General features: G+C 45.9%; 1 protein-coding gene across 8 annotated transcripts in view; it reads right to left on the reverse strand.

The window, feature by feature from the left end:
- The window catches only part of Rbpms (RNA binding protein, mRNA processing factor), a 167115-nt gene that overhangs the window by 13269 nt on the left and 139909 nt on the right, over positions 1–13937 (reverse strand). For 3 of the 8 annotated variants that reach the window (XR_007108207.1, XR_007108208.1, XM_047548430.1), the window contains exon 6: positions 11933–12063. The exons of 3 other annotated variants lie outside the window; for them this stretch is intronic. Coding sequence is in view for 1 of the 5 variants with exons in the window: in XM_047548430.1 (XP_047404386.1) it covers positions 11933–12063 (131 nt within the window). In the remaining 4 variants the exon portion in view is untranslated. Of the gene's footprint in view, positions 1–588; positions 9213–11932; positions 12064–13937 lie in introns of all 8 variants that reach the window. 2 more of the 8 variants (XR_007108206.1, XR_007108205.1) reach the window with 1 other exon arrangement.

Raw genomic sequence — 13937 nt, forward strand, 5'->3', positions numbered from 1 at the left:
GGTTAAGCCCTTGGAATTCTCTTCCACTTCATGGGCCTTCTCATGTCCTCCCTGGTTGTCAGTGTAGAGTCAGGGGACACAATGAGGGATTCCATCCACAAGGCCAACTTGGAGTAGACGTCTCTGGCCTAATTTGGGACATGTGGCTTGAAGGGATCAGGATGCAGTTTGAGCTTCTGCTTCCACCAGGAACCCACCTCAGGGAATCACCCAGGCCATCCGTGTTAGGTCTCTTCTTAGAAGCACATCTGATATTACCAGAAACCAGACACCAGCTAGGAGGCTCAAATACTTTTTAAGAGGACAAAGCTGTATTCCCTGGAAGTCACCAGAGACCCCAACTCTCCTTCAGAGCAGGGCCAGAGTTGCCTCTAGCCCTCATAGCAATTAAGGGGTTGAAGGATCACTTTCCCCTGTAAAAGTACATTACTTTGGGAATTTAGGGGTGTTTGAAGGGCAAAGGAAAAGAGAAAAATAAAGAGGAGGGGGAAATGTGGGATGGAAGGGAGGGTAAGAAGAGTATGGGGGAGGAGAGGGGCAGGGAGAAGAGGGTTGAGAAGAAAGAAACAAGAAAAAACTTGTACCTACCCCATGGCTTATGGCTTTGTGCATCTGAATCCACTTGCTCACTAAGCAGAGAGCAGAGTTGGAGCTGCCTTCCTGAGACAGGTGGTAAAGGAGGGGCCAGGACACAGGGCCCCTGGGACAGGTGGGGGGCTGGGAACCTAGACACACAGTAGAAGGGGGATGGGTCCATGTGCACCAGGGTCAGTGTGGAGTGCGGTGGTGGCTGTGCTGCCTGGGTGTGGGGGCGTTGAGCCCTGAGGAGGCCAAGACGCGATGGTGTTTCAGAGGGGCACAGGAAGGGCTGACTGGGAGAAGAGCCGCAGAGTGGATGGCATAGGACTGGGATCAGTGAAGGTGAGTGCACAAAGGAAGCCCCTTACCTCCCATCCACCCAGGCTCTCCACCCACCTCTCTACCCACACACAGCCCCTGCATTCTCTCAGTCGCACATGCGTCCGTCCTGGGGGTTCCATCAGCCTGGGCTGGGACCATCCCAGGTGACAAGAACGATGGTTCCCAGGGGCAGGTCCAGGATAACTGCTCAGCTGAGCTGAGGTGAAGTGGGAGGATGCCAATGTGGAAGCAGGCCAGCTGATCCTCAGGGGGAACGTGGTGGCAGGTGAAGTACAGATCTCATCACAAAATTCATCACTCTTGTGTCCCATGACTGGGACTACTGCGACTTGCCACAGGTTGGGCTCTTGTCACTGTATTCCAAACACAACCCAAGACACCCTCTTCTTCTGGCACTGAGGCCCAGTAACACACACCTTCCAGTAGAGGGTAGCGCCCATCAGGTGGAGTTTGAGCCTCTCAGGGATGTTGCTGCCACAACATGGGACCAGAGTTTATGTGGCAAAGTCAGGAGTCTGGGCAACTGAACAGGCTGTTTTGTTCTAATCACAGCTGCTCAGGTCTTGTGATCAGAGGGTTCCCCCTTATTCCCATTTGGGCTGCTCCTGCTATGGCTTTGGGCCCCACGATACTCCTGTCTATTCCCTAGGAGCTGCTTGAGCTGCATCATTAACACTGTGGAAAACCACAGCTCCCTGTAGACTCCCTGTTACTCTTCTCCAGGAATAGCTCAGTAGGGGTTTAAGCCTACTCAATCCACCTGTGTAGCGATAAGGGCTGGCTTTCCATGTAAGGCAATGATCCTTGACATTTCTTCATCCTGTTTGCAGAAAAACGCACATGTGTGCTCACACACACTCACACTCACACATTCACAAACCTACATACAATCCCAGGGGCTTCTAAAGTCTCCATAAGAACCTCTAACATAATATATTTAACCAACACTGACACTGATTTAGTTTGGACAGACAGTACTAGGAACTTCACAAGGACTGTGAAATCTGAGTGAACAAACTGGAAGACTCTGGGAAACTTCTCTACTAGACCAGTTGTTTCTGTACAATCCACTATTCAGGGGCCAGGCTTTTGGAATCCTCCCATCACTTCCTCCCAGAATGCTCTTTTACAATGCAGAGCCCCCTGCAAGGCAACACACAGGCTCTAACACCTCCAAGTGCAGGACAGGACAGGAGTAGGAGATGCTCAGAAAAGAAATAACTGGGAGCAAAGATAAAATGAAAGCTAGAGTTAGTGAGCATCCTTAAAAATAATTTACATACATCCTCTTCCATTTATAGATAAAGAAGCTAAGCCCCAGAGGATTAAAACACATACAGAATTTATGTTCCCAATTAATGATGCCAAGGAAAGGAAGACCCTGTCAATAGGGCAGAACCCTGCTCAATGTACCATCCCTCCCACCTCCTATGGGTTCTAAGCACAGGTTAAGACACTAGGTCATTTGCCTAGTACTAGCCCCTTTCTAGTGACTGAGTTCCATGAGCACACTTGCATTTAGAAACAGTTACAAGAAATGCTTACCAGGTATTGGCCAATTAATGGTCACTATTGTTAGTTAAAACCTTTGGTTTGGCTATTTTTCTTCTCTGGCGAATATAGAAGAAAAGAGTGGTTCTCCAAGTGTGGTCCCAGAACCATCAGCATTCCCTGGAACTTCCTAGACAATGCTCTTGATGAAGGTTTCCAGATGTATGGTTAGAAGACTAGTCTAGAAATGCTCTACAATGGGGTATGTTTGAGAGAAATGCACAGTCTGTGCTCCTCAGCAGATTCTGGACCCAAAGCAGCTATGAAAAGTTCTGAGAAGTTCCAAAATAAAGAAACCTGTTTGGCTTGACCTAGCACTGGGTTTATCTGACCATGGGATTTTTCAGTTCTATAACCACTATTAATATCTGTGGGTGCTGAAAAATAGTAGTCAGGAAGGCCCCCCTAGGCAGCCGAAGTGTGCCAATGTGGCATTCACATCTCCAGCTCTCAGTAAAATTAAACTGGAAGTCCACTAAATCGGTTGGTGTCCTGGATGTCTGATCTGTATAGGGCACTGAGGATTTCCTTGTACCTTTCCTAATGCAGGTGCAGGATTCCTCAGCAAGCACATTCAGATGTTCTTTGAACAAAACAATCAAAAACAGTAACTTGAACAAACGTTTTATGTGAATGGCTCAAACTAATGGATTTGCCAAATTTTTTAAAAAGAATTTAACCTTTATTTTTTATTTATTTATTTTTAATGTGGTGCTGAGGATTGAACCCAGTGCCTCACCCATGCTAGGCAAGTGCTCTGCCACTGAGCTACAACCCCAGCCTGGATTTGTCAGTTTTTAAGGCCTAGGTATTCTTAGGTAGGTTTCTACCTTTGTCCCCAGACGGAGCCTTGAAAAACCCACCAGGGGCTTCCCAACCTTGAAATGACTGCCCTGAGCCACTAAAGTGTTGATTTAATGACAATTCTGCCCCCACTTGCTGCAGACCTCTCTGGACCTTCTCTTGGGCAGCATCACCAATTAAAGCCCAGATAAGTTCTTCAGTAGACTGTCAGGGCTGCAAGCCGGAAGGATCCTCTGCTGTTAAAAATTCCAAACTCACTCAAAAGACTGGAGTGATGACTTGCAATGCAAAGATTTCCTCTTTGGCACCAATTATAGGGTTCCTTAAGCAGCAACCTTCTCCATTTCTCATAAAGCACTCACCCCAGCTGGAAGAAGACTTTTCAGGCATGGCTATGCTGCATGAAACGAGGCCCACTGTGGATCAGTAGTAAAGGAACCCCCTGCCCCACACCCCTCTAACTCTCCATGCTGGCAGCCATGTTCTCTCTGAGCAGATGCACAGGGTACAAGAGGCAATCAGCACTCTTTACTACTTGTTTGGCATCTTGATACTCCCTGCCTAAGACAATAAAACAAGTTGTTACTACCTAGGCAAAATGTTAAGATTTATAGAACTTGGTTCACAGGCTAAACCTGCCATCTCACCCAACCTGGCTGCTATAAAAGGGGTGAGCAAAAAGATCATGGCTGGAGAAGTCCATGCTCCACCCCCAGCTCTCTGCTTTTGCAAACCTCTTAGGCAGGATGGCAAGGAACTGCCGAGGTCTAAGATGGGGCAGGGACAAGGTTTAGACCACAAGAGCAAGGTCCTGGGACCATGAGTACCTCCTGCTAAGACAAATCAAGACTGGGTTTCATTAAACACAAGAACTCAGGGGTGGTTTTCTCTCTTGGGCTCTTAGACTTTTTTCCTGTCTGTCCAAAGCACAAGTCAGGCTCTTGCTTCCAAACAGGCATGTGAAATGTGCTCAGACATCTCCAAGTTCACTCAAGACGCCACTTGGGTTGAGGGCACCCAAGCATGTAACACCCTGTGTCAGATTAAGTCCACAGTGGTTGCTTGCCATCCATTTTTAATTTTGTCAGTCTGTTAATTTTTAACTATGTTTGCTATCAAGGGCCATTAGAGGTCCCTAGGAGCTGAGCTCAGTGAAGCGGGTAGAACTTTGTGGCGGAACGCATGAGGCTTGAGGTTGGGGTGTCCCACTTTCTCATCGTGTCACTGGGTTCTGGCCTTCCCCACTGGCAGCACAAATCCTGAATAAAACATGATCCCATTTGGAGTTGATTTTCCTTTTTCCCCTTGTCACAACTGGTTTTCTTCAAGGAAAAGTTCACTTTCTCCTTTGTGAAGATTACATTGTGTAACTCCAAAGTTTTTCTCCCACCTCTGGTTTGTGTTCAAAGTAGTTAGAATTCACATACTCTGGGATGGTGCTGTGGTTCCTGTGCCTAAGGAAGGGCCCCAAACTCCTGGTGGATGGCCTGCTGACCCCACAAAGGGGCTTCCTCTCAGTCTACACTGCAAGCCACTTACCCTGCTCTACCTGCTCTTCTTCCTAACCAAAGAGCAAAGCCCAAACCCTTAGGTTTCTCTTGTCGGGTCCTGGTCTGGAGTCCATGTTTTATGTGCTCCTTACACTTATGGAGAGGACTCAGGAGCCTCTGGGCCACTCCAGAACCCCCTCTGACAAAAGGAAGGTAATGGAAGAGCTGTTTTAATAATAATGCCTATTTTTATGCAAAGCCTTTTACTTCTTTTTGTAAATGAACCCTATGAGATAGATGTTCATTCTTCCTATGTATAGATAATAAAACTGAGGCTCATCAAGGTTAAAATTTGCCTAAAATCTCAAATTTAGTAGAGAAGACAGAAACTGTCACGAGAATCCTGTTTGATTTAATTAAGAGTCCTGATTAGGCGCCAGGTTGTCTGCACTATGTGACTGTGACAGTTGGTCCACACATTTGCTGATAATCCTAAGGAAGGAGTAAGTTCATGAACAGTACTTACAGGCTAGGCACAGTGGCCCACACCTGTAATCTCAGCTATTGGGGAGGCTGAGGCAAGAGGATCATAAGTTCAAGGCCAGCCTGGGAACTTAATGAGAACTTGTCTCAAAATAAAAAATAAAAGGATTGGAGATGTAATTCAGTGGTAGAAGTATTCCATCCCCAGTATTGCAAAAAGAGAGAAAACAAAACAAAACAAACAACAGCAAAACCCCCAAACCACCCCATAGTACTTACAGGTGTGACTCGGGTCTGGGCTCATACTGCCAGTGAGGTCAGAGAAAACCTGCATAAGATCCATTGATTTAGTTTTGCATGGAGGACAAAATGGGACATGCTAAGAAATCTGGAGACAGTATGGGCACTGAAGGCAGCACTCCTGTGCCCTCAGAGGTGGCTGCTCTGAGCCAGCTCCCGTCTTGGCAATGAATGACACCACTGATTTCTAGGGAAGTCTTCTTGGGCTCAGTGACCCTGACCAGGGCCACATGGACACACATTAGGTGACTGATTCTGGTTTCTTCATGACATGTTTATTACCTAAAACTGGTGGCAGTTTGGGCTTCATTGGTAGCCACTCTGGCTGAAGGAGCAAATGTCCCTAAAAGGCCAAGATAAACGACTCTGGATTGCATTAAAAGAGGCCAGTGTCATTCTTACATCTCTCATTTCTTATTAAGGGGCTCCCTAGTTCTGCAAATACCAGAGGAGATGAGGGGAAGGGATGGACAGGGACCCAGAGAGAGAGTACTTGCTTAGCCAGGAGTAGGATCCTCTGGGTGTCAATCGTAGCACTAAAGAGAAGAATCCCTGAGGCCAGATACTAACTTCACTGCCTGGAAACGAGGCTGGGCAGAATTCCCGAGGAGGGGGATTGTGGGAAGAAAGCACCAGAGGCCCAGAGGGAACAGGCTGGGTGACCTGAGGGTCCTTCTCTTCTCCAGTTTCTCTGATAGGAGAGTAAGATAAGGCAGCAGCTGGAAAGTTCAGGGACAGTGGCTCTGTGGAAAGCAACAACAGGCACTGCTGTCTCTCTGGGATTTCAGTCATTTCCCACTCTTGTTTCCTGTCAGGGGGAAGTTTTCTGCTGGCAGGCCTGTGCCGGCATGGCTGCGGGGGAACTTCCTTTTGGGGACAAGTTCTCCAACTGCTGGCACAGCTGTGGAAGCCATACTGCTGGATGTAGGGCAGGAGCTGTCACTCAGCAATGTTGGGGTCACTCTGTCACTTCATCTTACTCTGGTCCCTCATTCTTTCCAGTTGCTGACTTTCCATTTGGCACAGAAGGGCTCTGAAGCCCCGTTACTGTCATCAAAACATACTGTATGTCCTCAGGGGTTTAATTACCACTGCCCTATGGGCAACTGGGATTTAGTCCTCAATTCTTTCTCCTTATTGAAAATTCAAGTCTCCTGGGAAGGGCCTGCTTTTTAAGAACAAACTGACACCCCCCAAAACTGTGTGCCAGGTACTACTAAGTCTTTTATATGAGGAATGATTAGCTGCTTTTTCCTGAAGCCCAGATGGGGTTAAAGAACATGCTCAATCAAAGCTGCAGAGATTGCAAATGGTAGAACCACATTTTGAGCTCTGTCTGGAATTAGAAAAAGCAGCATCTTGGAATGCTCCTGATGGGCTCAGTTCACAGCACAGGACCAGGCCAACAGGAAAGGGTGGGTAAAGGAAAGGGACTTGGTGTTCTTTGCAGAAGGCACCAGCCACAGTCACAGGAGACTAATGCTATGAGGACAGTATCTGGTCCCCCTGCCCCTATCTCCTGTAAGCACTCACCTAGATGCTCCTAGAAAGCCTAACAAGACAAGACTGGAGCTGTCAAGGAGTTGCTGCACTCAAGGAGTACTTTCTCCTCACAATCTGGCCTCAGGGAGCTGCAGGTTTAGAGGGAAATGTAATAATTGTCAGAGGATTAACAGTTTGTTTTATCAATGTCTGAGCACAACTTAAAGCTTTGGGTCTTCTGGACAGCTGCAAGCAGCAGCTTTGGGAGCAAGACAATCTACCTGTGGGAGAGCCAGGCCTGGAAGACAAGGGAGCCAGGGTTATGAGCTGATAGAACCTGGGATTCACAGAAGTGACCATAATCTCCCTTACTTCTGGAAGCCAGGCCTGCACGTGGTGATAAAGCCCCTCCCTGCAGGTTGGAGGTTTTGATCACAGGTCCCTGACAGGATTAACCACCATTATAACACTAGCTACTGCTTGATGAATAGGAGGTGGAGTCTGGGGGAAAGCAAGACTCCTTGTCATGTGAGTTATACCAGATACCTGGGTAGGACAGCTTCTACGGAGCCAGGTGATTATCAAAGGGGCTCTGTGCACATTCCCTCTCATTCTTTAGATACCTGCTATGCAAAACAAGTCTCCGTGTCTTCTCTTTCTCAGTATTTTCCATAGAACAGTAGTTAATGACAGAGGAGATACTTAGATGTGGTGGTATTGGGGTCAGCCCTGAAGTGCAGGCAACCCACATACTACTAGCCCCAGGCCCACCTCTCCCTTTGTGATCTCCCTGTCCTATTTGTCTATGTCTCCTTTCCCATGGTTTACTTCTGTATTTATTTTGAGATTAACCTTTAAATTTTTCCAGTGTGTCACAAGGGGTCTCCCCAGGGGCACACCTCCAAGAAGTTTGTGTTGTGAGTTTGTCTCAAAACCTTCTGTTTCTACAGAACAGGTGATTCTGCAATCACAAGCTGTACAACAGCCTACGTGAGTTCCAAAGTACCTGCTGAAACTTGGGCAAGTGAGGGTTCTGGAGAATCAGTAGGCAACCAGGACTCTCTCTTCCAGTCCTATTTCCCTGCAAAATTCTCTGACCCAATTTTGTGACCGAATCTAGAGGAGGGTAAATCATGCTCGAATTCTAGAATGTGGAGAGGACTGCACACTTTCTCTGCCCCATAAGCAACAAGACTAAAAGCAGAGATATGTGAGCATGACATGATAGGAAGTGCTATATGTTGTCTTTAGACCTTCCAGAGAGTAGTGGATGAAACCTTCCTACATATTTTGTAAAATTCAAATACCAGTGGCCTTCAGAGTGAACTGGACAATCACTTCTAAAACTGTTGATGATGTTAGAAATTAGATGTTTAATACAGGGTTGTACTTTAATCTCCCAAAATAATAAGGTACTACCCAGCATGCAGTCCTATTACTTTATCCAGTCATTTCTAAAAAAATGGGAGTTGATGGCAAAAAGTATCTTCAAATTAAAACTGGGAAATCTGAGGGAGCGCCCTCATGACTAAAATTTGGTCAGAAGTAGAAATGTGACCCAACTCCTTTAATGACAACTTCCGTTTCCTGGTCCTCTTTCCACTGGGTCACAACCGATGAACTGGAAAACACATCCACTTGTTGCAAATGGGCTTCTGCTAGCTAGACATCCTGTCCTTCCTGAAGTGAGATGACCTGGTAGCTGAGAAGGCTGGAATGAGAATCTTCTAGTACGCAGCTTGTAGTGGTTCAGGAGCCCAAGAAGATATGTGCAGCAGTGATGAGGCCTGGGTTCTGGGGCTTGGTGTCCCCAGGTGCTCATTCTGAGTCCTTCTGTGTAACATACACTTAGCTGTCATGGGCCCAATTCTCCCAAAACCTCAATCAGAGAGTAACATTTTTGTTTCAAAATTTCATTACCATAAAAACAAAACGCTGTAGTCTACTTGACATCATTTTTTGCTCTGATTAAAATTTTTATTGAAATCTCTCAAATGTCACCAAGAAATAGTTTTTTGCAAAAGGGGGAAAAATAGCTAACAGACAAATTCAACATGGGAGCTCCCTCTGCTGGTCTGCAGTAGGTTGATATGTGACAAACACATTCCCAGAGACAAATCTAATTTGCTGGAGAAGTGGACAAAAGACAGGTGTGTTGGGCTTTGCCTCAGGAGAGAAACACTAGAAGAAAAAAAAAATCCATGTCTCAAAACAGAGCACAACATTGCTAAGAAAAGCAAAATTACTTAGAAGACTCTCCAAAGACATTATAAAATTTCCAAAACAAATAAGGGGAGATGCTCCACCTGGAGCTTCCCCACTCTGTTCTACCTCCAGTTAGTAAAATTCTTTGAGGCCCTTTGGGTGCAGGTTAAGTGCTGATTCCCTTGTCTTTGCCTCCATGTCTCTTCTTACAGGCTTCCCATCTACTTAGAGAAGAAAGTTCCAAGGAGTCACCGGATTAAGGCCTCTCCAAAATTCCATTAAATAAGTCTTTGGTGAGCTAGCCTCTGAGTAGAAAGGGCTAGGCCTGGGAGTCAGGTGACTGAACTAGATCTACTCATGCTAGAACCACTGTGACTTTGGGTAACTCTTTCCATCTTCTCAGGTCTGTTTCCTCATTTATAAAATGGGTCACAGACCAGTTGATCTGTAAAGCCCCTACCAGTTCACTCTGAGTCCCAAAATGGACTAATACACTTAAATAACCATATTCATTCATGAATCTTTGGGATACAGAGTCCAAGATTGCATTGGGAATGACTCCAAACAGGAAGAGGGGTGAAACACATGGATCTCACGGATATTGGATGAGAGTTCCACCAAATCTAGGACTGATGTGGCAGATTCCAGGCTGGGAAAGTCTCAAGGTTAAGGAAGAACTCCCAGGGGCAGGCACCACATGGGCAATGAATGCCATTAAGTCAAAAGGGTCAGTCCACCTAATCTTGCACTGTCTCTCCAGTTTCCCTTACAGTGGTGCAGGTTTACTAATCTCTTAAGACTTGTTAGGTCCTTGTCCCATCATGTCCCCAGAATCACTTCTGATTTCATCCATTACATGAATGAAGCAAGGGCAGATATCATGGCCCAAAGTCACTATTCCCAGTCTTTTTTGGTCACTATCAACTCTTGATTCTCCAGGGTAATGGTGAAAGGCCTTGATGCTGACTAACCAAAGCTATCAGCATTCAGAAAAGTATGCAAACTTGTACTATTTCATGGTATTCATTAACAATAGCCTTAACTGCCAGTGATCTGTATCTGAACCATCTATCAAGAGGAGACATAATATCCAGATTGCGGGGCGGGTGGGCACAGCAAAAGGGGCTCTTTCAGTTGCTCCTCATTTACAAAGTCACCTGCAGCCTACTACAAACATATTGATGACTCAACAGAAGACAGTCACAGGTTTATATCTCCCTCCCTCCTGTTACATGTCAGCTTCAGGATCACAAGTAAGACGTGGACAGAAGGTGGCAAAGCAGTAGAGGAAGGGAAAGCAAAAGGCACAGCTGCTCCACTAGTTTGTTTTCTGTGCCAAGAACCCTCTCTGCCACCATCTACATTTTTCCTTACTATTTTTTACCTCCTTTTCCCAACACAGAGGGCAATTGCTCCCCGGGCCCAGGCACTGAGATGCAGTCCCAAGAAGCCGAGTCACTAGTGCACGCAGAAAGCATTGGTAATTGGATGCTTAGCCTACATCACTCCTGACCCCACCACTTTGGAGAAGCCTCCCTAGAAGATATTTGCAGGTGTCTGGAACAGTATAGTTCTGTCCAATGTGAAAAGTATTTTAAGTCAGAAAGAAGAATTTTCTGGGAAACTGTTTATTTCATCCAGCCTTGTAAACAAACACTACTCAATAAAACAAAAACCAGACCTGTCCAGCCTGACAATTTTTTAAAAACCAGGCTGAGTTTTAAAAAACACATGTAGGAAGACAAATTGAATCTATACTCTTTCTTTTCTTTTATTTGTGGTGTGCTGGGGATTGAACCCAGGGCCTTGCACATGCTAGGCAAGTGTTCTACCACTGAGTTACATCTCCAGGCTCCATATTCTTTCTTTTCATTTGCTATTGATAATTACTCTCCGCAGGCCAAAGAATGAGTGGTTATTTCTAACAGTGGATCTTAACAATGATTACTACTAGTACTTGCACTAAAAACAAAGCTCAGAGAAACATTTTCTCCAAGAGGAAAGGAAGTGTTAGTATGCAGACAGTCACCTCTGGGGAGAAACAGGGAGTTTGTTTATAAAACCCAGGTTATTCTTAAACATGAAAGAAAGGTGGGAAGAACAGAGATCTCTACCTTGACCTGTAATTACATTCTAAATACTATATTGTATCTTTCCTACAGGGCTTCTTAAACATGGGAACAAGGAATCCTTCATCTTTCCTGTAATCAATGTAAGAAAACCCAGTCTTCCTCTTGGAAGTTTCTCTTTTGATCCTTAGATCCTCATGGGAAACAACAGCAGAAGCCTCTCAACACAGATACACACACAGACACACGTAACTCCAAGTACACGCCTCCCTCGGCAACCCTTCCACACGACAAGGCAGACGTGTCTATGCTTGGGTGATGCCCTCTAGATAGCTAGGAGCCAGGGAGGTGACCTTGCCCCAGTCTCATGTGAGATGAGGGTGAGATCATTAAGGAAGAGAGAGGTGTTGTTGGGGATAAACATCAGGCAGTGGGTGGTATCATTGCTGTCAGACGGTCCTCGTAAGTCCTGGAGGGGTGTCAGCTTGATGTAGAGGGCATCATTCATCTCTTGAAGGTGGATCTGTTAGCTGGATAGGTGTTAGTTGTATGGTGTGCTCTGGGGAACCAGGTTTGAAAGGGCTGGTGGTGGAGTGAGTGAAGTCGTGGCCGATGGGTATAAATTACCTGGGCATGCAGTGAAGCGGGATAGGTGAAAGCAGGAGGAGGTAGAGCAGGCGCTAACTCCGCTGGGTACAGAGGGTACGGGGCCCACACTTCAGGGCTACTGGGGTAAAGTGCAGGCACTGTGAGCTCATCTGCAAGAAAAGAATAAGGGAAGAGTTAGTGGTTACCAAACAGCTGCTTTCACATCAGAAAACAAAACACTCAGTAACCCCAAGCCCCAGTCAATGTCAGAAGTCAAATTATTCTCATTCTTTTAACAACCTGTTGGTTTTGGTCCCCAAACTCTAAGCAAGAGAACAGTAAATACAAAATAAATAAGGCAACAAGTCTCTGCTGCCTGTCTGGCCTGCTGAGACCTCAGGCCTGAACTCAGTCTTTGACACACTGATATCTTTCCAACTGTAGCCAGGGAACCCAATAAGAGTGGGCATTTCCTTCACAGACCAGAAAATGTGGCCTCTGATGAACAGAAAGAACAGACAGAGCCACCAGGAGATATCCCATGAGAACCCACTGCAGAGCCTTTGGGAGAACAGGTTACTGGCAGAACCCAATAACCCAGAATAATCCTAGAAGACTGTTCTGTTTATCAGCATAATTACTATTGACAAATAAATCATGGTCAAGCATTTTCCATTTAGCCCTCAGAAGTACAGAACCAAACACTAGGATCTCAGGGCATTTAAGATGTTAAAAAATTCAAAGAACAGAAATGAAGGGTCTTGAGAATCCTGATTAAAGTTAGGCTCCACTAAGATGCAAATAAGCATGTTTACGGGTGCTGTTAGATGAGTATATTTTCTGAGAAGAAAAGTGAGTTGTGTTGCTGACTTCCTGGTCTAAATGTTCCTTGCTTAGCTCCAGTCCACTGAGGTGAAGCTGCAGTTTATCAGATTGAAGGGCAAGTGCCTGGGCCTCCCTGTGTATCAGGAAGCAATCCATTAAAGTAACAGAAAACACATGAGTGAGCTTCTCAGCAAAGGCAAAAAATAACATCAGTCAATAGTTAGGAAATCTGGACCCTGTGAAGTGGCAATCTCAATATGTGCTTTTATCACCTGTCAAAATCTGAAACCAGTGCACCAAGGATGCTATACAGGACTACTGAGGGAGCCAGGATAAGATGACTTGATAAAGCCATTAGAAACTGCCATTGAGGACTTTCTAAAAGTCCATGGGGCACGTGATCCAAGGTCAAGATAGTCACATCATATCTTCCCATTGCCTCTCAGAAGCCTTCCCAGACCTGCTGTCTTCCACACCCCTCCCATACATGGGAACTCTGGTTCTAGGTACAATGGATTCCATAAAAGAAGTGGGCTGGGGGCTGGGAACAGCAAACTGCTTTGCTGGATGTGGTGTGCTGACTTGTTCTATGGAGCTACCAGAAAGCAGTAGGCCTCAGGGTCGATGTGGAGTAGGCATGTACAGGGTAGGTGATACTTTGTCAGCTTGCATGGCAAGAGCTTCTCAGAATGGGAGGGAATCATGAGCTGATTGGTATCTGTCCATTCAGAGGGCAGTCATATTCATTTCCAGACATAATGGATCCCAATAGTGTGGTTTCATATGCTGTGGCTGGTTGGCCTCCCTGACGGCCTCCTCCTCATAAGGTAAGAAAGCATCTCCGAAGTTGGTTATGGGAACAGACGGAGATGAGGCTGGAGGGGCCAACAGCCTTTCAAGTCTCTTGAGAATGGTCAAGTCCACACTACTTACTTCAAGTTCTAGAGTATATGGAGGTCTACAGCTCAACGCTCAGGAAATCTCCTCAGAGGGGATTTCACAGACCTCTGTGTTTCCTGTCCTGCCACATGCTTTTCATTACAGCAATTCTTGTGGGAGCCCAGCTAGTGGAAACTGCTGCCAGGACCAAGGCCTTGGATTTTAAACAAACACCACTCTCAGCAATGGACAGCTATTATTGTTTTTGTTATTGTTATTTTAGCTACCAGGCTATTTTAAGATATTCACCGTCTTTTCTAAAAGTCAAGAGAGTCTCAGG

This window comes from Sciurus carolinensis, chromosome 4 (assembly GCF_902686445.1).
Source record: "Sciurus carolinensis chromosome 4, mSciCar1.2, whole genome shotgun sequence".
In the NCBI taxonomy this organism is placed as follows: Eukaryota; Metazoa; Chordata; class Mammalia; order Rodentia; family Sciuridae; genus Sciurus; species Sciurus carolinensis.